This window comes from Aythya fuligula, chromosome 13, assembly GCF_009819795.1.
Source record: "Aythya fuligula isolate bAytFul2 chromosome 13, bAytFul2.pri, whole genome shotgun sequence".
Lineage (NCBI taxonomy): Eukaryota > Metazoa > Chordata > Aves > Anseriformes > Anatidae > Aythya > Aythya fuligula.
In genome coordinates, this window is record NC_045571.1 from 4,132,637 (window position 1) to 4,155,477 (window position 22,841).

Below are 22,841 nucleotides of genomic sequence, written 5' to 3' on the forward strand. Positions count from 1 at the left end.
CATTAAAAATAAAATTATTTTGAAATAAATAAATATATAAAATAAATATCATATACATTTTATAAATAGTTTTGTCCCTATGCACAGTATCCATGCTTACATCTGAATAATGTTCCTCAGCCCCTTCCCACCCCAACAGCAGGAAACACCCCACACATCAGGACCAGTCCTTGTAGCATCATCCACGTAGCAAACTCCTGGGCCGCTGAAGCAGGGCACCATCTGAAAGGCTTTTTCTTTGCCGGTAACTATCCCAAGCTTATCAGCAGCATCTGTAGCAGTTCTGTGGTCTTTTGTTTTCTTCCTTTCTCTCTCTCTTTTTTTTTTTTAGTTGTTTTTATTTTTTCCTCCCCCTGGTGATCAAGTTTGCTCGCCTGTTTGCTCCTTTAAGCAACCATAACATTGAATATTCGGCCTCTCCGACAGCCACCGAGTAAAGAAAGTGAACGAAAATGAAAGATTATACGCAGGGTTCCCTCCCTTCCCCTACCCCCACCCCCATAAATAACCCACGTTCGATATACGCTTGAAACAAGGAGGAACAGCAGTGTCTGAATTCAATGTAAGTGCTTTCCTATGTCATCTACGTTTACAGGATTGATGGAATGACTATTAATATAGTGCTCTGGGAAAAAGCTCGGGAGCCCAAGTATGTACACTGACGGGGCAGCTGCAGGAAACATCACCTGTAGTGGAAGAGGTCTCTGTACATTGCAGGTATTTTGGCAGGGTCCACAGGCCTCGGTAAAAAGTGAGTGAATTTCTGATGTCTCTTAGTCCTGTATCCCTCGCGGGGGGAGCCGTCCTTGTTCAGCGCCACGTAGTAATGCCTCTCCGAGTCGGGATGCTTGTAGAGGGTCGAGGCGTACGTGTTGTACCAGTTCTCCTCAAACTGCTCTCGGAAAACGCACTCCCTTGTGAGCTTCTTCTGCGTTGGGGCAGGGATGTGAGAAGAAAAAGACGGGTGTCAAAAAATAAAAATTAAAAAAAATGTATTTTCCTATGTCCTTCAATTTTTTTCCTATAATTTTCCTAGCTACCTGCTTCTGGCTCCCCTGAGGAGGGGACTGTGCTGCTGGGGATGATGATCGTGGGTGAAAGCTGGAAACGGGCACGAGCCCGGCCCCAGAGACCTCTGAAGCTGAAGGAGGAAGGAGACGGAAGGAGAAGGTGGGCGTGCGCTTTGCAAGGACCTCCACTGAACATAACACACGGCTGCAGCAAAACTCCAAGCCTGGCAGCCACGTGGCTGTGGTCGGGGTGTGAACGTGGAGCTCGCGGCCTTGGCTGTGGGACCGGCGCCTGTCCCACAGGGCGCAGGGGGTGCCCAGCTGGGGCCGTGCCCCCCCGGCAGCCCCACGCGCAGGGAACGCACACGAGGCACCTCCCGGCAGGGCGAGCGAGCGGGTGAGAGTTCAAGGCACGTAACAACACAGGCTGCAATGGGAATGAAAGCATTCCTCGGGCCTTTCATCTTCTGAAGCGCCAGGGAGCTGTGATGTGAGGCCATAACAAGACGTGGGGAGGTCTGCACGGGGAGCAGCGCCCCGGGGACGCCTAACCCCGGGGGAGATTTAGGTGAGGCGATGAGTGCGTGCCAGCACGCGGCCAGGGCATCACACATCGGGTTTGGGGGATGGATGCCACCCGTGTCACGCAGCCACAGCCCCTTGACCCCTTGCCCCGGGGGCTGTTGGCAGCACACGGTGGCTTTTCAGGCAGTGGCCGTCACCCGCGGGCTCTGATCTCTCCCGGGCCAGCTGTGGGGCTGGGCTGGGTCGCAGCGAGGAGCGGGGCTGTCCCCGGCCCCACCAGGACCTGGGGGCTGTGGGGTGGCTGCACTGAGTGGCAGGGGACCCGCAGACCCCGTGGGGATCGCCCAGGAGGGGTCAGGCCTTTCAGATGAAAGGCGGGCTGCAGACGTAGGATGTTAGAACATTACAGAGTCTGTACCCACACGGTGAATTATTTGGGTAGGGAATGTGTCTTATCTGTGCTGCACGGAGTGCTCAGTAAATGTTACTGCCTGCAGTAGGTGTTTTGTAATAAGATACAGGAGCTCACCTGCACTCAAAACCTGTTTTGAGTGTTTTGCTGCTAATTAAGTGAACCCTGAGGAAACTCGTGAATCCTCCAAAAGCCTCCGCCACAGCTCTTGTCATCTGAGAGCAGGGGAGCTGCGGGTTTCCCTTCCCAGATCTGTCAGTGAACATGCACTTCTTCCCCTCCCTCCTAGGGTGGCACCTACTCAAAACACCCTGGAAGCTACTGACCAACTGCAGAGCAGCGCTGCTGCGTTGCCCCCAGCTGCATGCCTTTCACCGGGCTGTTTGGAGGCACCGTGTTGCTCTAAAACATCTTGGCTCTGCAGGACACCATTTATTTTCCTGCCAGCCCTGGGACGTCCCCACTGAGCCTGAGGCGATGCAGGGCACTGCCTGGGACTCACTGCTCCAGGTACTTGCTTCTATTTCTGAAATTGGTGGAAAACGTAGCACAAGTGCCTTGGTGGCAGTGGCTGGCTCTGGTGCTTGATGCTGCTCCATCAATGTGTGCAGCACGTGAAGCTGGCACTGAGGGGAACACGGCACTTGCAGAAATTTTAAAAACACCCCTCTGCTGCAAGCTCCTCAAACACCATCGTAATGCTAATGCTGTTGTTACACGCTGCTCTATGGACCTTTAAGTAGCAATAATGCAGTGGCTTTCCCTTCTGAAAAGCCATCGGTGCACAGCCCGCATATTACAGATCTTAAAACTTCAGGGTTATTTGGGGACCTGGCTTGTGACTTCTGCACAATTCAGATTGGGGTCGCTGTCATCCCTGCAGTGTCCAGTGTGTTTCCTAGCGTGCAGGGTGCAACAACAGAGAAAACTCCCATGATTATGTCTTAAGGTCAATTCAGTTTCCAGGTAAAGCCTGGTAAAATTGTATCTTTGTTTTTTTCTGGGAGGTAGCATTAAGACAGCCCCTGGAACTTAATTAACTCTGTTTGTTGATTCATGATCAGAGCTGCAGGGCTTGAAAGCAAAGGAGATACGCAGGTTTGTGCCCTCATTTTCAGCATGAATGAGTAAAAGCTGCAATTCCAGGAGCTGTTGAACAGCCTTGGAGTTTAACAGGAGGGGTCCTGCTGCGTGGTTTTAGGCTTGAGCCGATTTCTGAAGTTTAAAATTTCTGTGTTTTATGGATTCCTGGTGACTTCACCTTTTATCTGTCTTGCATGCTTGTAAGGTAATCACTGTCTCTGCTCTTTTGTTTTGGGTAGATGTTATTAAGGAAGTGAAGTGGAAAAAGAAAAGTTATCAATCAATGTTAGCACTTGGTTATCTCATATAAGCGTTGGTACCTGAACCTCAAAAGTAGTGAAAGTGGCTGTAGCAATCTCAGTAGATGGGAAAGGGAGAAGAAAAGATGATGGAAACTCATGTTTTATCATTACTGTTCTCTAAGAAAAAGTTTTCTGAAGGCTTCTCTATGTGCATTGAACACAAGGTTACAAGTTCTGCACTATGAGGTTGATCTGGCTTGGGTAGAGAAAGTTTGTGCCTTCCACTTTGGTTTAAAGACAATTTATTTTATGTCATTTTAAAATTATTGTGATCCACCCTCAAAAAAAAACCAGTGTCCTCCCATAGGGTGCTGATCTAGAAAGACACATTTAAAAAAACCACACCCTGGTGATGAGTTGAGTTCAAGGCAAGGGGGCATCTGATGAAAAGGCACTGATGCAGCGCAGCAGCTACAGAAAAGTAACCTTAAAAAAAAAAAAAAAAGCTATCTAGAATGCAATTAATTTTCAGAATAGAAGCAATTCTTCTAGCTGACTAGAACTAATTGTTTTATATTGAATTCAATAATTAGGAATTGAGTCCTGTAGGAAGGACTCTGCCCAGCTACTGAGACCTGGCACTTTGCCTACAAGCCTAAACACTCGAGTAGAAGCGGGCAGAGGACAGCTTGGCTCTCTTCGGGTCAGTGGGGACCTAACCCAGGATGGCAGAGCTCTTACGGGGTGCACCCACGGGGGATCTGCACCATTTCAGCCCCATCTGCTGAATGAGGCGTTAAGGAGTTTGTGCTGAGAGGAAAGCCAGCAAGAAGGTTACATGGGGCTTTTGGCAAAACAGGAAAAACTTCAGTCTGAAAGGGTATTTTTAGGAAATTATGAGAAACTTCCCTAAACTCCTAAAAGGAGCTGTAGAGAATGCTATAATAAAAATAACACACCACACTTTCAGCTTCCATGAGAGAACTGTAACACACGTGTAAGACCTGCAGATCCATGCAGATCCTGAGCATGTGGGCAATAAATGTGACGTTACTCATGAAAACATTCAAACCCCACCCGTTTTGATGCTAATTTTCCCTCCTGTGCCTTTAGCTGTCCATTCCTGCCCTGTTTCCAAGAGGCTAAGCCCAGTAACCCCCCACAGCACCCCAGGTGCTGCACCCTGCGCTGGCCACCACTGGGGGAGTGCATCCCCCTCCCTGTGACCCCGTTTTGTGTCTGCCACTGGTGCTCTGCCTCCAGTGGGTACGGTGGAGGGATGTGGCACCACACGGACTTTGGAGGCCTGTGACGGGCACAGCTGGTGACACCAACGAGGCCCCACAGCCCGGGTTGCTGTGTATTTCGTATCCTCCCGAGACCTGGAACTTACCGACCCATACAGCTCGCCTCTCTCGTTCATGCCGAGGTAGAGTCCCGAATCCACCCCACGGATACTGACCAGCCCCACCGCCAGGCTGATGAACTCCAAAATCCCTAGAAGAGAAAAGGAACGCAAATCATACAGGTGGCAGAACTGACGCCAGGCTGAAGTGACAAACATGAAACGGCATTTCCCAAGCAGAGCTTCTCACAGACCTTGCTTACTTTATTTATAACTGCACAGTTCTTAAGTCTGCAGTCCTACACGCACGCAATCCTTCAATTTCCACTCCAGACTTCTCCCCAGCGTTATGAACTTGACTTGTCCGAGGGAAATTCCCTTTCCTAATGAGAAAAGGAGCGCTAGGCGTAGCTGTTGCTTTTATTTATTTTTTTTAAATCACCAAAAAGAGAGATGCAGAAACGTGTGCCTGGCCCACAAGCAGTTTTACAAGGCTGTTGCCACCCTGGGTCTTTCCTCTTCACCAAAAGCCAAGGGAGTTTTGTCCCCACAGAGCTTCTGGCATGAGAAGACAGCCCCACACAATTATAAAGTGATGATTTCAATAAAAATAAATGAAAAGCACTAGAAAATGTGTTTGTGAGGCTTGTCCTGTTTCCGCTGCTGCAGTGAGGTGCTTGCCACCCCGAAATGCATAGAGTCTTCAGGGATAAAGCCAACCTCTGGTATGCACAGGTAGAAACGCGCCTGCGCCACCTGCCCCCTCCAAGCTCCAGGGAAAAGCCTCCTAGAGGGGCTGGGTGAGACTCTGAATATCTCACATGCTCCCAATCCCGAGGGCGTGGGCAGCTTGTGCTCATCCAGCGCTGAACGAGTCAGCCAGGAGGCTGCGGCGGAGGCAGGAGGAGGGTTTGCACCATCCCCGATCTGTCTGATGAACGGGCAGGGCGTGTCCGCTGCCAGGAGGGCAGAGTTGCTCTAACCTTTCGCCGGGCTCCAGGTGCCTTAATATAGCTCCCAAGATGTCCAGTCCCGAGCGATTGCCCCACCGATCGGGTTACCTCCCACAGCTCCTCTGCAGAGCGTGCCCCGGGTCTAAAAGCACCGCGTGACGTTCGGCCACCGGAGCCGGCTGACTCCGGCGGCAGGCAGCCCTCGGCCCTGCAAAGGGATCCTCTGCGCGGTCAGGTGTGGCTGTGCTGACTTTCTGAGGGTGTCACCGCCTAAATATAGGGCAGATATGCGGCCCCAGACCCCTCAGCTGGGCGCAGACGGGTTGGTCAGGTGCAAGACTTGGACTTTCTGCCTCGTGTCAGACTTTTTGTCGGCGCTACGGCTCGCCTGTCTGCAGCCAGCAGGTGCTGCGGGGCGGAGACAAAATATGGACCCAGGAGCTGGAATTCCTTGAGACACACAGGAAAGCAAACAGGCAACTTGAATTTTAGACCAGTGCAGAAATTTGCCAGGCTGAAATACGCCCAGCTACACTCAGAGCGGGGTAACTTGTTCTCCGTGGGGCTTTGGGCTGCTGGCGAGCAGCACAATGCGTCAGTGCATTCGTTTTCCATTAGGTCCTACAAAGCACAAAGAAAGCACAGCCTTTCCAGATGTCCCACATTTTCTTCAAGGGACTCCAGAGCTATGGATTTTCCCAGAGAGTCGGTTCTTTCCTCTCCCTTGCGTGCCCAGGCTGGGCACACGTTGCCCGCAGAGCAGGCAGTGGGCACAGGCAGCCCTCCAGGAGCTGGCTCTGCTCTTCGTGCACCGAGCTTCGGGGTTTCTTATCTGAACAGAGGTATGAGCAGGGAGGGAAGAGGTGCAGGATGAAGGGTTTTCTTCTGCCTCTGCTCCCCACAGGTCCTGAAACGTGGAGCAAGTTACTGACCTGCTGCGCACTTCCCTTTCCCCACCTGCAGGACAAAAATAAGGACAGCCGCTACTTCTGAGTAACGGGAACGCACTCACCCCTCTGAACAGTGGCATGGTGATTCAGAAAAGTAAAGAAAAAAGTAATACAGGGGGAAAGGAGTACAGGGATCCCTAGAAATGGGGATCCAGGCTGATGACAAGCGGACATTCAAGTGAAAAATGTCTGCTACCTGGAGAGCCGTAGATCGACCCTACGGGTACCAGTTGGGTTGCTTGGTTTGCCTTTGGTCCTTAAATTTACCTTCTGTTGTCCCTGAGAAACAGGAGAATGCTCCCAGGCCTGCTTAGGAACCAAGGGATGTTGGAGAAAGGGAAGCAGAGAGCTCTTCTTGAGTTTATCCACCAGCAGGCTCAGTCTGTGGCATTCGGAGCCATCTCCAAAGCCCTGGTGAGGGCATCCCAGAGCAGTGCAGCCCTCCCCAGGAGGCCAGACACCGCTCCTCTGGTGCACGTTAGCTGTGCACTTGCTGCTCTTGCAACCGAGATTTCTGCAAGGTGGACCTATGACAACCTCTCCTGCCAGTGTCACTGTCAGTACTCCCCTCTCCTGATCTCTGATGGCCCTTGGAGACGTGCACCGAAGACAGCTCTGTTCGAATAGCACTCAGAACGTAACTTAAACCCACAGAAGTCAGGAGACAGAGTGAAGGCTGAAAAAATGTGGGCAAATATCCATCCTGTCCTTAGCTCACTCCAGTCGCTAGACAAAATTGCAGCTTCATACATCTGATCTCCAGCAGCACAGGGAGCGGCCACTGGGGCCAGATCAAGAATTTTCTTTCACGTTGTGGCGGTGTGTTTTTGTGGTAGACCATGGCTTGCTGTTTTTTTTTTTTTTTTTTCCCCTTTCTCTTTTTTTCTTTTCCCTCAGGACTTGCCCTCACTTTTCATGCTTCGATTATTCATTCTGTTTGTTCGCTGAGTCTTTTTAGATAACATTAGGAGAGATTTGATTGAGACTCCAACTGGATCCCTTTAACACCAGAGCACTGCATGATCTGAGCGCTGTGGCGGCCAGCCCCGCGCGCTCTCGCATTACCCCAAACTATCCCTCAAAGAACAATTCAGCTCGCTGCACCTGTCTCTTCCTGCATGACTGTATTGACGAGCCGGGGTACAGAAACAACCTCAGATGTTGTATCAATGTCCACAAACCTAAAGCTTCAGCTAAAAACCTCAACAACTGTTTGGGAACAGGTGCACCGCAGTCTGAATGTCAAAATCTACTGCAAAACTTGCTCTGGAGGGTTCACCAGCTTCTCTAAGAGGCTCTGTTACAGATCCATTACCAGATTTGTACCCCAGAAGAGCTTTGTTTCCTCCCTTTAGTAGTCTCCAGCACTAACTCGAGGCCTTTTCCTCTCCTCCCTTGCAGCGAAGCGCTGTTGGAGTTGCTTGTTGAGTGCTGGTGTAAAACAGACTTGAGGCAGAAGGGGAGCAATTCCTCCTGGCAAGGATTTTCCTGGCAGACTGATCTCACTTCCCTCTGCAGAAGGATTCTTCTCATAGGGGTGGTAATGTCGGTCCAAATCCTCTCCAGCCTTTGACCATCCTTTATGTCTCTGTACAGGAAGGTTCCTAGCAGATGCAGCGAGAAGATAGATACATTTTTAAAAACACTTCATTTTATTTTTATTTTTTTTCCTGGGATGGCTCAGGTGGAGCTGCCAGTTCAGAGAGAGCATTTGGGCACTCCTGTTGTCTAAGCTTTCTTCCAAGGATCCTGGAGAGCTTCACCAAACTTTGCGTTAAGCCTCCTCTAGGAAAAATAAGCTGCACGCTGTCATTCTTGTGCGAATCTGTGTCTTTACAAGTATAAAATGTCACATTCCAGGGGACAGGTGTGATTTCAGAAAGCTCCAGTCCTCAACAGATGAGAGGCAATAGTCGCTGCGACCGCTCAGGCGTTGTGGGTAGATGCTTCTGCTGCTTTCCCTGTTTCCTGCTGGCACATCCCTTGACTTCTGTGGTACAAATTAATCTCTCCCTTAATCCTTCCTGTTAGGACCTCGGCTGCCATCGCCAGGCTCATTATTTTTCTCCTTGAAAGACTTGGACGACATACACATCTGCTAACTTCTGGGATGGTGCAGATACTGTCTGTCTTTTCCTGAACCCCTTCCAGTAATCAGAGATAGGGATACAGAGCCCAGTTCCAACCTCCATCCCCTCTGCAGCTGGATACGTGCCTGTGCTGGGGCGTCCCTGCGAGCCATCCCTGGTGCAAGCACATTAATAATCTGCTCGGGAGATCAGGGAGCACCTTCCAGCCATGTGGGCTCGATCTGCCAAACCATCATACAGGGTTTCTAAGTATTTCCCCAGGTGCCCCTAGATTTAAGGCGGCTTCAAACTGCTACCCTGAAACCCTCTCTAGCTCCGGATCCCTCGGTGTAGTTTTGTAGCTCCCCAGCACTGTACAGCCTGCCTGTTTCTGTAATAAGTTCCTGCTTTCTGCCTGCTGCATGCAAAATTTAGGAATGCATCGATACATGACATCCTAATACGAACCATACCAATAACATTGGAATTTAAATATTCATGGCTACTGAATGCAGATGGTGAATGCTGTGTGCCAATACGTTATTGCTTTGAGTCTCTGCTGCAGCGAGATTCAGTCCAACTTTATCTGAACATGAGGATTCCAGTCTAATCCTGTGGGGCTTTGTCCTGCAATTACAACAAATAACTATTTATTTTACACTGCCTCTGGGAAAACCCTGAAGCAGAAAACTATAATATTTTATATCTGAAGTCTGGTCTAGTTTACGTAGCTGGATGCTGACTGCTAAAACGCTTAGGGAATGCCAATGCTTCGATTTATTGAACACACTGTGTGACTTAAGCTTAAGTGTGCAAAATTCATGAAAAGTTTTAGCCTGTTTAATGCATTCTTCCAAAGTTTGTTTGGAAATACGTTTATTTTACTCAATCTTTTAAAAAGTGGGACTGAGATAGATATAGCCATCTGAAATGGTTTACCCGTATAAAGATAGGTTAAAAAAAAAAAAAAAAAAAAAAAGAACTGGCAGATTAAACTAAAAAGCAAACAGATGCAGTGGGTTCGCTTTCAGTTTCTTTTTAAAGGTTAAAAGATATGTGTCTTTCGGGAGGTAATTAAAGAACACTTGCCCCACGAGCCCATTAGTACCTTACTCTGACCTGCAGGTTATGACTTTCTTGTTGATTTAGGCAGGGACATGTTACACACACACCTGGTGTTTATGGAAAGCACAGTTCACAGATAAGCTTTTCCAATTGTTCCAAAAACCTGCCTTAAACTAACAACAACAATAGCAGCGGCGGCGGCGTTCCTGAAGTCTCAGAAAGCACCGGTTGCAAACAATTAAAGGCAAAAAAAGAATTCCCTTCACCGAGGAGTTAAATCACTTGAAAACTGTAAAAAGTCTTGCGAACACTTCTCGCAACCTGTTGACAACATAGCTGAGATCACTGGCATGGGACTTGTTGATAGCTTACCCAGACACCTGCACTAGATGCTGAAGTAGCGGGAATTTTTCTTAGCTGTGCTCAAACTTACTGTACTCCTTCGCCTGTGGCTTGGGATGCATTTTTTGAAGATTACATAGAGTCTCATTAGAGATCCCTGCTCTCGTGTGACACAGATACAGGCTCTGAAGTCTTCCAGCTTTATTCCAGACAGCAAGGTAAATCCACAGCGCTCTGCCTATTGTTCCGTCTGCTCCTTTCGGAGGTCCCCTAAGCATTTTTCCCCCTTCAGCTTCCCCTTTCCCTTCCAACAACCTCCCGAAACCGAGCTGCAGCCGCCCGTCCAGCCAACCGATCCCTGCCTGCTCGGGGGAGACACTCCTAACGAAATTCACGCAAGGAGAAGAAATCACATTAGCTCACAGATATCTGCCGAGGCCAAAAGAAGAAGGAGAAAGAAAAAAAAAAAAATACACGAGAAAGCCAGGAATTTCTTTTTCCGACGTGCTCCCTGCTTCCCTTTGCCTGCCTCGGGGTTAAGCCCAGGGGCACGGGCAGCGCTGAAGCGGCCACCCCGCGGTGCCCCCATCCACTTTTACTCATTTTTTTGCCTCTTTCCCCCCTCTTTTCTTCCCCGGGGCTCGTCCCTGTGCACCTGCAGGGCTGCTAGGAGGGGAAGCGCGACCCGCCCGCCCCGCCGGGCGCGCTCGCTGAGCAGCCTAATTGCATCCGGCCGCTGCCGGGCTAATTAATGAGCGGGGCCGGGGGAGGCACCTGCCGCCGGGCCGGGCCGCCACCTGCCGCCGGGAGCCCTTACCGAAGCGGCTGTGGTCCTGCCGGGTGCCGTGCACCGTGCCGTTGGGGAAGATCTCCAGGTGGAAGCCGGTGCGGCAGTAGAGCTGCCGCCGCCGCAGGATGCCCTTGAGGTGAGCGAAGTCGGTGGGCGAGCCGCGCTGCAGCCGCCCCTCGATCTGCCCCAGGCGCTCGTTGAGGAAGCCGGCCGGGTCGGCCAGGGGCAGCCCGGCCAGGGCCGGGGGCAAGCCGTGCAGCTCGGGGTCCAGCGCCCCCAGGAAGCCGCCCACCTCGGCCATGGGGCCGCGGGCGAGCAGCGGCCCCCTCAGGGCCCCCTCAGAGCCCGGCCGGCCCCGCGCGGCCCGCCCCGGCTCCCCGCGCCTCCCATGGCTGGCTGGGGCCCGCTCGCGGATGCGAACGGCACTTTATATACGTACACACTCCCCTTACATTGACATATTGGATATTTAAATGCAAGCCACACCTCACTGGCATCCCCTTTGGCTATCGCTTTTTTTTTTTTTCCTTTCTCTGATCCTTTTTTTTTTTTTTAAAAAAAAAAAAAAGCTTCCCTCCCTCTTTTATTATGAAAAAAAAAAACACGGCAGGGAAAAGCTCCACGCGAGGCTCCGGGCAGGTCCCGGCTGGGAGCACGGAGCCCCCGCACGCAGCCGGGGATGCGGCCCCGGCCCGGCTCCCCCTCGGGGGCTGCCCGGAGCCCGGAGCCCCCTCCCGGCCCCCCCAGGGTCTGTCAGTGCCCCGCAGCCCCGGCCGTGTCCTTCCCCCCCCCGCCTCACACCGACCGCTGTGGAAAAACTAACACGTAGGGGACCGTGTTTTATTTTTTTATTTTTTTTTTAATATATATATATATATTTATTTTTTTTTCTCTCCAGCGTCCGAGCTGCAAAGCGATCTCTTTGAAAAGTGATCCCGCGGCGTTTTTACGGCCGGGTTTACAAGCGGCGGGCGCTGAGGGGCCGGGGCCGGCGCTGGGCAGCCCGGGCTCGCTCGCCACCTTCCTCCCGTTGCAGACAGGTGTTTCCGCGCCCTCCGACACCGTATCCGTGGCAGCAGCTGCCGGCAGCGCCGCAGACGGACGAGGGCAGGCACGGGGAGACGTGCGGGACGCCAGGGGAGGGGAAAACGCCAGCCCGGCCGGGCAGCGCCCGAGCCTCGCCGAGGAGCCGCAGCCGCAGCCGGAGCCGCCCCGCCTCAGCCCGGCCCCGCCAGGCGGCGCTGCCGCTGCTCGCCGAGAGCCCGCTGAGGGCAGCGGGGGATCCGCATCGCCCCGTGCCCCGCCAGGGGAGGGGAAGGACCAGGGGAGAGCCCCCCCCCAAAAAAACCAGCTCCCCAAAACCCCCCCGCAAAAACATTCCGCAAAAACAGCCCGCTCCGCCGCTGGGGACACCTCGGGCTGCAGCCTCGGACCCCTCCTCAGAGGGTCTCGGCAGCCGCAAGGGGCCTCACAGCTCAGGGATCTGCCCCTTCGGCAGGTAGCTCCCCTCAGGACTCGCTCCTCTGTGGGTTTGTTGTGCCTCAGCGGGTCCTGCCCCTCATGGGTGCCCCCTCAGTGGGTCACGCGTTTTGGCGGGCAGCTCCCCTCAGGAGGGGACACCCCTCAGTGGCGTTCCCCTCGGTAGGTCTGTCACCTCCGCGCATCCTTCCCCTCATGGATCTCCCCTCTCTGGTCTCCTGTTTTGGCAGGCAGCTTCCCTCAGGGTGACTTACCCCTCCTCGGGGAGCTCCTCTCAGCAGGTTTCTGCTCAGCCTGGCTGTCCCCTCACGGGTCTCTCCTACAGTGGGTGCCCCTCAGCAAGTCTTCCACCTCTCAGAGGCTCTGCAAGTAGCTCCCCTCCAGAGGAGCAGGGTTCCCCTCATGGGTCTCCCCTCATCAAGTCTCTCCCCTCAGTGGGATCTGTGCCCTCATGGGCTTCCTCTCATCAAGTCTCTCCTGTGAAGGGTTTTCACCCCTAAGCCCCCCTGCAGTGGGACGCTTCTCCCCACATCTATCCCAAGGCAGAGGGAGGGTTGGAATGACCATAACATGCATCCCCCTTTCCCCCACAGGCCCGGGCAATGCTCTGTTGTGAGGACGTGAAGAAAATTGTGATATTACGACATGGAGTATCCACACGTGCATCTGCAGCGGGTGAGGGATCTGGTTTTTAAGTGCGAGATGGGGGTGTTTGTTCCTGTCAGAGCTGCGGCTGTAAAAGGGGTGTAGTTGATGCAGAACTTGACACATGAAGCCTAAAACCATGGGTGTTTTTAAAACGTAGTCTGTTCCTGAGGTAGTAAAATCTGCACAAGTGTGTTTGCTGGCTATTTGTCATGTATGGTTACATGGGGATACCACTGTCTGTGGAGTTCAGGCATCCCATAGCAAAGATGGTGTTTTTATGTCTGTGTTATTTATATGAAGATTCAGGTGTGGTTGGGTAACTGAAGGAAACAAACTTTGCCTGCCGAAAATGAGAGAAGCCCGAGGAGGAACACTCCATATCTGAGTAACTGCTAAGGTCATAATCCTGTTAATGCTGTGAATTTAATGCATGAAATTCGTATAATGTGAATGATCCCAGTACAATCAAATACGCTCTTCTGTAAAACGTGGGCTTGCTGAATTAAGTGAGTGTGTTTTGCCTCTGGATTCATAGAGACCAGGATTTCACCTCATTCCTAAATATGTCTGAAGGTAGATCATAGGAGTATTAAGAAGAGAGAGAAAAAGACAGTTTCTTATTAAAGGACTAAGTAAACCATGTGGAGGCTTCTGCCACTGACTTCAACAGGCTCTGGATCTGTTACAGTATCCTTAAGCCCAAATCCATACAATCACTTATAGGAATACTCAGGAAACTGGAGAAAAAAAAAAAAAAAAAAAAAAAAGAGTAAGATTTAAACTACATTACAGTAAAATCCAAGATAAAGTAAAAACAAAACAAAACACAAATCTCCATACTTAAATAATGTATAACAAAAGCAGAGAAATCCCTCATCCAAGCTGACATTCCTCACTTAACTCTCCATGATTATGGCCAGCTTTTGAAGTGTCCGCAATACGTTTTATTGAGAAGTTGTATGGGCTGGTACAAAATGTTCTATTTAGGCACAACAGGATGCAGAAAAGGTAGCTTTCTCTTTTCTTTTTTGTCTTTAATTTCCTGGTTTGTTTACATTTTTACTAAGCTGAGGAAAGAGCAGAGAGAGTTGTGCCCTGTATTGTTTGAAGAATAAAAGGTATGTATTTTGAATACTCAAAGCTAGAATAAATTCTTTGGAAAAAGAAATGTTTTTAGGTATTTTCTCCTATATCAGATAGAAAACAGGTATGCACTCAGCAATTTCTTGAATGAGGATAGACACTTTTACACAATTTGCGACACAAAGTGTGATGTGTTACAGAACTAATTTTCTGCTCTGCTGTGTTATAGTTTATGCAGTTCACCTGGCTTACTCGTTGATTAAAGCTTGTATTGTCTACCTTGGTAATTGAAATGGTTATTGCCAGACTATCTTGTATTTCAATTCACGGAAGAACTACCAATGATATTTATTCTCAGCTGGCACACGTGAACGTTGCAGGCCCTTTCCCATACACTGTGATTGATGTGTAGCAAGGTAGTAAAAATACTGATGGCATTTATTTGCAAAATAATTACTATTTGCAGTGAGCAGCTGCATTTGATATCTTGCTATAAAATGATAGGAAGAGCAGGACTGGGGACAAAGCAGTAAATTAATTAGAAAAGAGTAAGACAAACAAATGCAATGAGCAAACCTAGATACTGCACATCCTCTGCCTGGGGCAATTCCATTTGGTCAAGAAAAGGTCAGGATAGCTAAAAATAAAAATAAATTGAAGTAACAATGGCCATAAGTCAAAAATCAGACATGAAGAATATCTGAGGATAAAGGAAAAAAGCAGAGCCTTGTACTTTAGAATAATTATTCTGCTTCCCTAGCACATCCCACCGCAGGATCTCAAAACAATTTATGCACACTAATGAATTAAGACTCACAACCAAGGTCACTGTGCATCTATGCTTTCCCAGACAATCTCATTTTCCACTAAGAGATGTTTTCAAAGGATATTGATGATTTTCTGTATTTTGGGGAGATTTTGAGTGCACAGCAGCCCTGCTGGAGCAGTAGCTCCAGCCAGGCATCTGTCTATCCAGAAACCAGACATGTCCACTCTGTGTGCAGGGAGCCCTTCTGCCTTTTGTTGTGTGGCGACCATCTGCGCTGCACATGGAAGGAATGTCTGAAGTTCCCCGGCAGATAAACAGGGCAACCACCTTTGTGAGGGGGTGAATAAACAAATTTTCTTAAGGGGGGTGAAGGATGGTTTATTGGTCTTTATCTATGGTTGTTTTTACTTAAGCTCATGTTATTGTTATCGTTTGTAGTAGCACTTCCAGGCCCTAAACCCAGCATAGGCCCGGTTTGTGCCAGATACTGCATTAAGAAGTGTGTTACAAACATCACTGCTTTCTCTTTTGGAAAGGTTTGTAATGGAAGGCAGCATGAATGAAACAGCTGGATTTCAGTCAATATATAGAAGTATGTATATATTTTTGCAGCAAGTCTAGAATTGGTGGCAGATTAAAGTGCAGGTCTGGAGATAAAGCTCCAGACTTGCCTGCCTTGGTCTTGGGATCAGGTGCCTAAATGAATGATGTGTTTTTCAAAGGGGGAAATCCCACCTTCTCCAGTTACTGTTTATTTCAGTGTCAGACGTGGATCTGCTGCTTTTAGTAATCCCAATATGAATCAGTAAGTAGGAAGCAGAGTTTTTCTGGCTCACTGCTGACTCACGAGAACCCCCTTAGCATGAATTCCTGTGTCTAAGTCAGCTCTCTATAGTCCTGTATAGGGGAGCAAGTTACGTACATGGATGTGTAAAGGAACGTCAGCGCTTTGTTGATACTCAGTTATGCAATTCTGCCTTGGTTCTTTCCCATTTTGAAAACTGAAGGGGTTTATTCACCCTGAAAAATTACACCTTTCCTTGTCACAGGTTTGGTTCCTGACTGGAGTTATTCATACTGATAAATTTCCCAGTACTAGAGGCTGTGTCAGGAACAGAGGGGGAATCTTAACTGGGGGAAAGTGGTGCATATCACAGTAGTTTCCAATTGGAACTTTTTCTTGGGATTAGTGTTGGAATTATAGGACTGCTGAGTTGTTAGGCTTCTGCTTTTGGCCAAGTGTACCAGAAGAAACCTACCTGTGCAGTTGTGCCACTCCATGTATTACAATGCCAGTGCAGCTTGCCACGTAGCCACTGACTGATACACAAGTTTTCTGTCCACGGTGCTCGTATCTTGCATGTACCTTTTACTTTGTAGTCTGTACTGTGATTTCATGCCAAGACAGCAGCATGTGCTTCCCAGACCAGTTGAACCAAGGAACATGACAGAAGTTAGAAGAAGGGTATCTTGGTAAAATCCTTTTGTTATCATCTATTTTTTTTAAAGCATGGTTTAGGAAACAATTAAGGGTGGTAAATAATCTGTTACAGCATGTTTGTCGTGGCTTCTAAGGGGTGGGGGGGGCACCCATTTAGCAGTGAGTCACTTCCTTTTCTGTTTTCACTTCTGGAGAAGCAGAAGATAAGGAGGCCGTTCAAGTTGCAAAGTGTGTTCAGGATGCTGAAGTCTGTAAGGAACAACATCTTAAAGGACTGCTTCACTTTGTTGTGTTGGAGCCTTACTGTGACTTCAAATTATATCCTAGACCTAGAGTGGGACTTAAAGCTGTAATCTGTGTTTTGAAGCACCTGTGCAGCACAGTTGTGATCAACAGACTTGATAGGCACTTCAGTACCTCAGTACTTCTTTGTTTTAGGCTGAGAAGCTCTCAGTCAGCAGGATGTAAATTGTTTTGTGGCTTACAGGTGAAATATGGAGCTAGTTCTTTCTACTGGATCCGTCTCTTGCTGTAGTTAGGTAATAAAAAGGATAATGTCGTAACTCCTCTCTGGAAAGCATAGACTCAGAACATACCTATGGAAACACAAAAGCCGGTTCTAGTCCTACTCCAGTGAAAAATGTCATGTATTATGTTATTCTGACATGTGTGTCTGTTAACTATATCAAATTTTTACAGAATCGTCCATGACCATGGGGGCGTGTATGTCTCTATCTGTATCAGTTGGTATTGGTCAAATATAAAAGAGTCACAGCAAAAGTCTGTCTAGCCCCATATCCTGCTTCTTGATAATGGCTAATAACTTGTGTATGGAAAGAGTATGGAAAACAGGATGAGGATGGAGTGATACTTCCTTTGGCAAAGCCTCCCAGCTTCCAGCGCTTTCTGGTGTAGGCACCTTCCTGAGCTGGAGTCTGTAGCTGTATCATTGTTTTTGATTCTCCTTGATGGACCTTTTTCCATAAAATTGTCTAATCAGTTTTTTTGAAACCCACTTGTGATTTTGGCTGCCATGACATCCCGTGGCAGTGAGTTCCACAACATCATTAGGTATTGTGTGAAAATGAATTTCCTTTTGTTTGCTTTTGAACCTGCTTGCTGCCTGCCAGCTTGAGTTGATGCCCTATTTTTTTTTCTGTTAAGACTGTTTTTAAATAATCATTGTTGTTTACCTTTTCCATGCTGTAACAGCTTGTCTAGAACTTCATTGTTATTCTTGTTTTCCAAGCTGAAAGGCTCCAGCTTGCTTAAGTTTTCCCTACGCTAAGGCTTCCCAACATCACCTGCAGCTTTGGAGCACCATTATTCTTGTCTATTCTGTAGCTATGTATTTCCACAATTACTGAAACTCTGCTCAGTGTTGAAGAGGTGGGCGTACCATGGGTATATTCAGAGGAATAATGACATTTTCTGCTTTGTTCTCCAAAAAATTCCTAATGAGATGTCTTTTTCCTAGATTCTAACACCCTGCCAATCTCTTCAGAGAACTATCCACTTCTCCAGGATCTCTTTCAGAAGTGGCAATAACTGATCTAAAGAACAGTGAGGCTGGCTCTTTCCTCATACATTATTTTTCGTTTATGAACTTTGAATTAAATTTACTATTTTAACACCCACTCACTGAATGCATTTTAGGTTTCATTTTTGGGAATGACTTTGTATCATCAGCAACCTGCCTGCAGCATTTCCACATAGTTTATGGAATATGAAACAGCGATAGGCACATCACAGATGCTGTTCTGAGCCCTCTGGGGAGCTCCCTACATCCCTGATGCTGAACATCTTTTTCTCTTGGCTACGATGTTTTCACCAGCCATGATGTCGCCTTTTCTCTCTTTCTCTCTTCTTACAGCGAGGTTCCTTTATGAGCTTGAGTTCATGCCATAGCTAATAGTCTGGTCATTTCCCTTGTGGTACCTGTAGGGATTATCAGTTAATTCCTCATATCAGTTTGTTATTTTTATCTGTGCTGCTGCCTCAAGTTCATTCTCCTTGCTAAAGGGCTGTAGCTTTGTGTATTTAACATAGATACAAAGATTCATTGAGCTTTCTTGCCTTATCGCCTGGAAGTGTTTTCTAAATACCTCCACAAGCTCTTGTTTCTGTGAACTTTGTCCTGCGACTGCAGTGCAGATTTACAAATTGGAACAGAGTTCTGTATTTGTCTGTGGTCAAATTGCTTTGGGATCTTTGGTCCTGTAGCTGAACTTTTCTGTGTGTGTCTTTGAGGACAGTGACACTTGTTCTCTCCCTGCAGAACTAAAACTGGAATGCATTAGTATGTGGGGTGGGGTCAGGAAGTCTGTGCTGGAAGTTATTCTAGAACTGGGTGACTATTTTTTTTATGGGATAGCCTGAAATAAACAGAGGGACAGAAAAGGGCAAAAATAAATAAATACCTAAATATGCTAATAGGCCATGGTTATGGCACTTGTGATGACTGAAACTTCTCAGCCTCACTGCTGATGGTTCACATGAGTAACATTACTCAAGTTGATTTTTATAGTAGTGGGCTGTATGCTTGTGAGACACACAGAAACTTAAAAAAAAAAAAAAAAAAAAGTGAATAGCCTGATTTGCTTATTATTTTGTAATTACTCTTTTCTGTATATAAGTCCTCTATACTTTAATTGGTTTGTTCTTCAGTGAATCAGTTAACTAAAATACAGCATAACACACCTGCTGTCAGGAAAAGAGCCAGGTACTTCACAAAGTTGACTCGAGTAACGTTGCATTGTATGAGACTTTGGAGATCCAGCAGCCAGCTGCCCCGCAAGTCACACTGCTTCCTCGCTATGTGTCTGTGAAGAATGGAATTAACTGGCTATGAAAACCACTGTAAAGACACATTTTTGATAAATTCTGCCAGTGGCCAATGGATAGGAAGAAGCTATCTAAGGGAGCACAGACTTGCTTGCATCTGATGGACACCCTTTGAAACATGCATTAACTTTCTTCGGGATGAGAAGTGTTTCTTTTCAGGACAGCCACTTGAGTTTTGTAATGTGAGTTTCATTCAAATGTCATGCGAAATCAGGAGTTAATAGGATCCAGTTTTTATAGCATTGTCCTTACACAACTGCACTATATAGTAATCGCAGATTGAGTTTCATGCAGGATCCCAAAATGTTTATTTTACAGCATCCTTCGCTGTTTGTATAGCATTGCTGTGGCCTTTCTCCAGATGGGAACATGTGGGAAAGCAAAAAGCAGGTGGCTTGCTCAAGGACGTGAGAATCTATCTTTAGTGGAGTTAACTGGTGCCTTGCTAGCACTTGTGTTAGCTTTGCTTTGGTCTGAGCAGTCACCTGGGCTGTGTTGCATTCCCTTTGCGAGCTGCTAGCACTCCTTAAGACCATATTTTGCAGGAAAGCTGTCCTAAGGACGTGTTGGGCCCTGAGCAACAAGCACGGGCAACTCTCTCGTGTCTCTTATTTGTGCTGAGGAAAGATAAGCCTTGCTTATGCTTTCTTTCTCGGTTGATTATGATAAGATTTATCTGCCTCAAGTATGGGAGGTGGGGAAGGCACGGTCTAAACCCTTCCTGAGAACTGGTTCCAACACCAGCCAAAATCAAAGCCTCCTTTCGGTGTAGGGAGCTGGTATTTCTGGTCCCGGGTTGGTATAGCTCTGTCTGAGGCATAGCGAGCCTCAGAGGTTTGCTTCTGGATGTGCAGCAGAATTCAGGTTGACACCAAGAGACTGTTGACTGTAGTGAGGACAGAAACACAGAGCTGGGCAGAACTGAGCATAGACCCAGAAGTCTGGCTTCTCTGACCTCTGCTTTAATAGCATGGGTAGTTATGGCCTTGGTAAAATGAGGGAAGGAAGACGAGGAGTATCTTCTCATGCAATAGTCTAAAAATATTGAGATATACCATTGCTGAGGTTTTCTAAAAGATTAGAAACTTTTCAGATAACTCCTTTGGCAATAAACATGTCAAAATTTGGAAAATTAAAATCATCTACTTCTCAGGCACAATGCAAAAATAAATAAATGAAAAATTACAGCTTCTTTTGTAAACAAACCAGAAACCTTAAGGCCAGTTTTTTTTGTTGCTGGATAAGAACACAGCAGCTACTAACGGCAATAGTTCAGCTTAGGCTTGGTAGAAGGAAATGATAGGTCTCAAATATAAGCTACCTCACAGGAAGATTGTAATGAAATCCAGCCAGTTTCAAGAGAAAAACAAAAAATATTGATTTTATTCTGAGGAAAGAATGAGAAAAAGAACAGATGTATGGAGTCTTCTGTCCACTTACTGCAGTCTGCAGTGCTGACTTAGAAACAGGCAATGGGTTAGGCTTTTCTTCTTGTGCTTCCTCCTGTAGAAATGCCCTGGGTTAGACACTGAAACGATTTGCGTTGGGATAGTACAGGGGAGGGAGAACAAGGACCTCACGCAAGAACTGACCTAAGCTCTGGGAAGGTCTGTATAATCTAATTTACAATAAAATGGTATTTACAACGTTATCAGACAAAGCTGAGCAGTGTTAAGTTAAACAGCATATAATGTGATTAGTGGGGGAGCCGTGCCCATGATGTCATACACATTCTCTGAACTCTTGGAATGGGCAGATAATGTCTCAGGCATTTATTCTCGGGTGACACATTAAAACAAAACAAAAAGTCCCACCTCCATGCAGCTCTGAGAGGATGGGAGGGAAATGTGTTTGTACACATGCACGCAGACAGCTCCAGGGGAGCTGACGGCGCTGCAGCCAGCTGCTCCCTTTGGAGCAGAGCTCGACCTGTGGTTGCACCCTACCTGCGTGGTGCTGTGTGGTGGTTAAAACAGGCCCTTGGGAGCTGCTTAGGAGCTCCAAGTTCTATTCCTGACTCTGCCACAGAAGTGGGTTTTGACCGCTAAAGCTTTCTTTGCCTCTGGTTACTCCGTTTGTAGCAGGCAAAGGTAGTCAGCCGTGTCTGTAAAGTGCCCTGAGTGAAGAGCTGCATGTAGATGGAAACCACTGGCATTCTGTTCATTATGCAGAACAAATACAGCTAGACCACAAAGAGCTTTGCTGCAGATAACAGCAAGCAATTTCATAGTTTGTAATGGCCCATTCAGAAAAAATTAAATCTTTATCTTTCTGTCTCTCTGAGGCAAGCAGAATGGTATTAAAAATTTTGGCTAGACTAATTAATCTGGTAAGCAATACAAATCCCAGCTATAGGTTCACATCAAAGATAATCCAGCCTGTATTTATTGTAAAGCATGCTTGTTGAACTCCGGTGTAGAGATTGACTAGATAGTATTCCCCATTTCAGTGGTGCATGGAATGAACAGAGGCTAGACTTGAGTTCAGACGGGAGCTACAGATATAGGGAATGAGACGGGGCCACAGGCAGAGCTGGAAAAGCCTGAAGAAAAGTGGCGGGTGGGAAGGAACAAGTGGGCTTGGAAACCACGGCTCACACATCAGCTCTATTATATGCCAAAATCAACTACAACACTGGTGCGATCTGCAGCTTTTGTCACAACAAACAGTCACCGTCTTGGCTGCAGCGCTGCTGTGTGCTGATGGCAGTGGTGTGGATTTGTTGAGAACTGGCGTGCGTCACTGTCGGTTGACCGCAGAGAAGTCTTTGTTGCTCAGAAAGTGGGAGCCAAACTTTTATCTACGGCTGATGAACCAGGAGCAGGGGCCGAATGTAGTATGAGCAACGTGGATCGTTGGGCAGTCCGATCAGACCCGTGGGATGTGCTGATACCAGCAGTTAATGAAAGTGAAGCCTACAGGTCATCAGCTTTTAAATAATCAAGACCAACAGCTTTACTGCAGTAGTGTGATTTAACACTGTGTAGGTATGTGCTACATCATAGGTGCTGCTTGTATTAAAGAGTCTTTGAGTTAAATAGCATTGCACAGCTTATTTTGAGGGGAATTTTTATTTCAGGCATTTTTACATTAATGTTTTTTCCAGTCTTATTACAAATGAAGTATCTGATCGTTGCAGATGGTACCACCAATGGATAATTCTGCATGATGGTACCAGAAAGACGTTTAAAATGACCTAGAATAAACTCTCGAAGAACTGGGCATCCCAGAAACATTCCCAGACACACAACATTTTCAGGAATGAGTATTTCTGACACTCCCATTTAGAGCCACGTACAAATAGTTACCTGAAACCCAGGCCAGCAGAGAAGCTGCGTGGAGGCAGATTGCACACCGCCTGGAGAGCTGGGGTGGGATGTCCTGTCCTGGGCCTCAGGTTGCCCATCTGTAAAAAGTGGGGTGTGATGCTTTGTCTGGCCTAGGAAAAGTGTTTGGAATGGCTAGTGACAATTGCCAATTAGGGACATTAACAGTCCTTAAAGTAAAAAAAAAAACTTCACCAACTGTAGAGTCTGAATATCTTCATGAACAAACTGCTTTCCTCCCAGCTCTCACAGGAAGCGAGTTAATTGGTAGGCCAATAACCGTAATGAGGCAGAACCTGGGGTTTTGCATGCGTATAGTGAGATCCTCCCCTTGGGGCCAAACTCCTGTTCCATATTATGAAAGCAGTAAAAGGTCTCCTCAGCAGGTGCTACATAAAGGCATTTCAGCTTTGCCTTTGCAGCGCTGGAATTGCCAAGCTATTGCTTTCCTGAGTCTCCACGTGA

At 47.7% G+C, this 22,841-nt stretch overlaps 1 protein-coding gene across 1 annotated transcript; it reads right to left on the minus strand.

Annotated features, from left to right (window-relative positions):
- Positions 1 to 515: 515 nt before the first annotated feature.
- Positions 516 to 11,087, minus strand: FGF16 (fibroblast growth factor 16). Its single transcript, XM_032196457.1, has 3 exons — positions 10,814 to 11,087; positions 4,666 to 4,769; positions 516 to 928 (listed from the first exon to the last, which is right to left on the minus strand). Exons 1-3 carry the CDS (start codon positions 11,085 to 11,087, stop codon positions 683 to 685), a joined length of 624 nt encoding a protein of 207 aa, XP_032052348.1. The 3' UTR covers positions 516 to 682.
- Between the last annotated feature and the right edge of the window lie 11,754 nt (positions 11,088 to 22,841).

Coding starts and splice junctions, on each gene's coding strand:
- FGF16 (XM_032196457.1), bottom strand. CDS start 11,087: ATGGCCGAGGTGGGCGGCTTCCTGGGGGCGCTGGACCCCGAGCTGCAC. Junction 4,770..10,813: donor GCAGGACCACAGCCGCTTCG/GTAAGGGCTCCC, acceptor TTTCTCTTCTAG/GGATTTTGGAGTTCATCAGC. Junction 929..4,665: donor GAGGCGAGCTGTATGGGTCG/GTAAGTTCCAGG, acceptor GCCCCAACGCAG/AAGAAGCTCACAAGGGAGTG.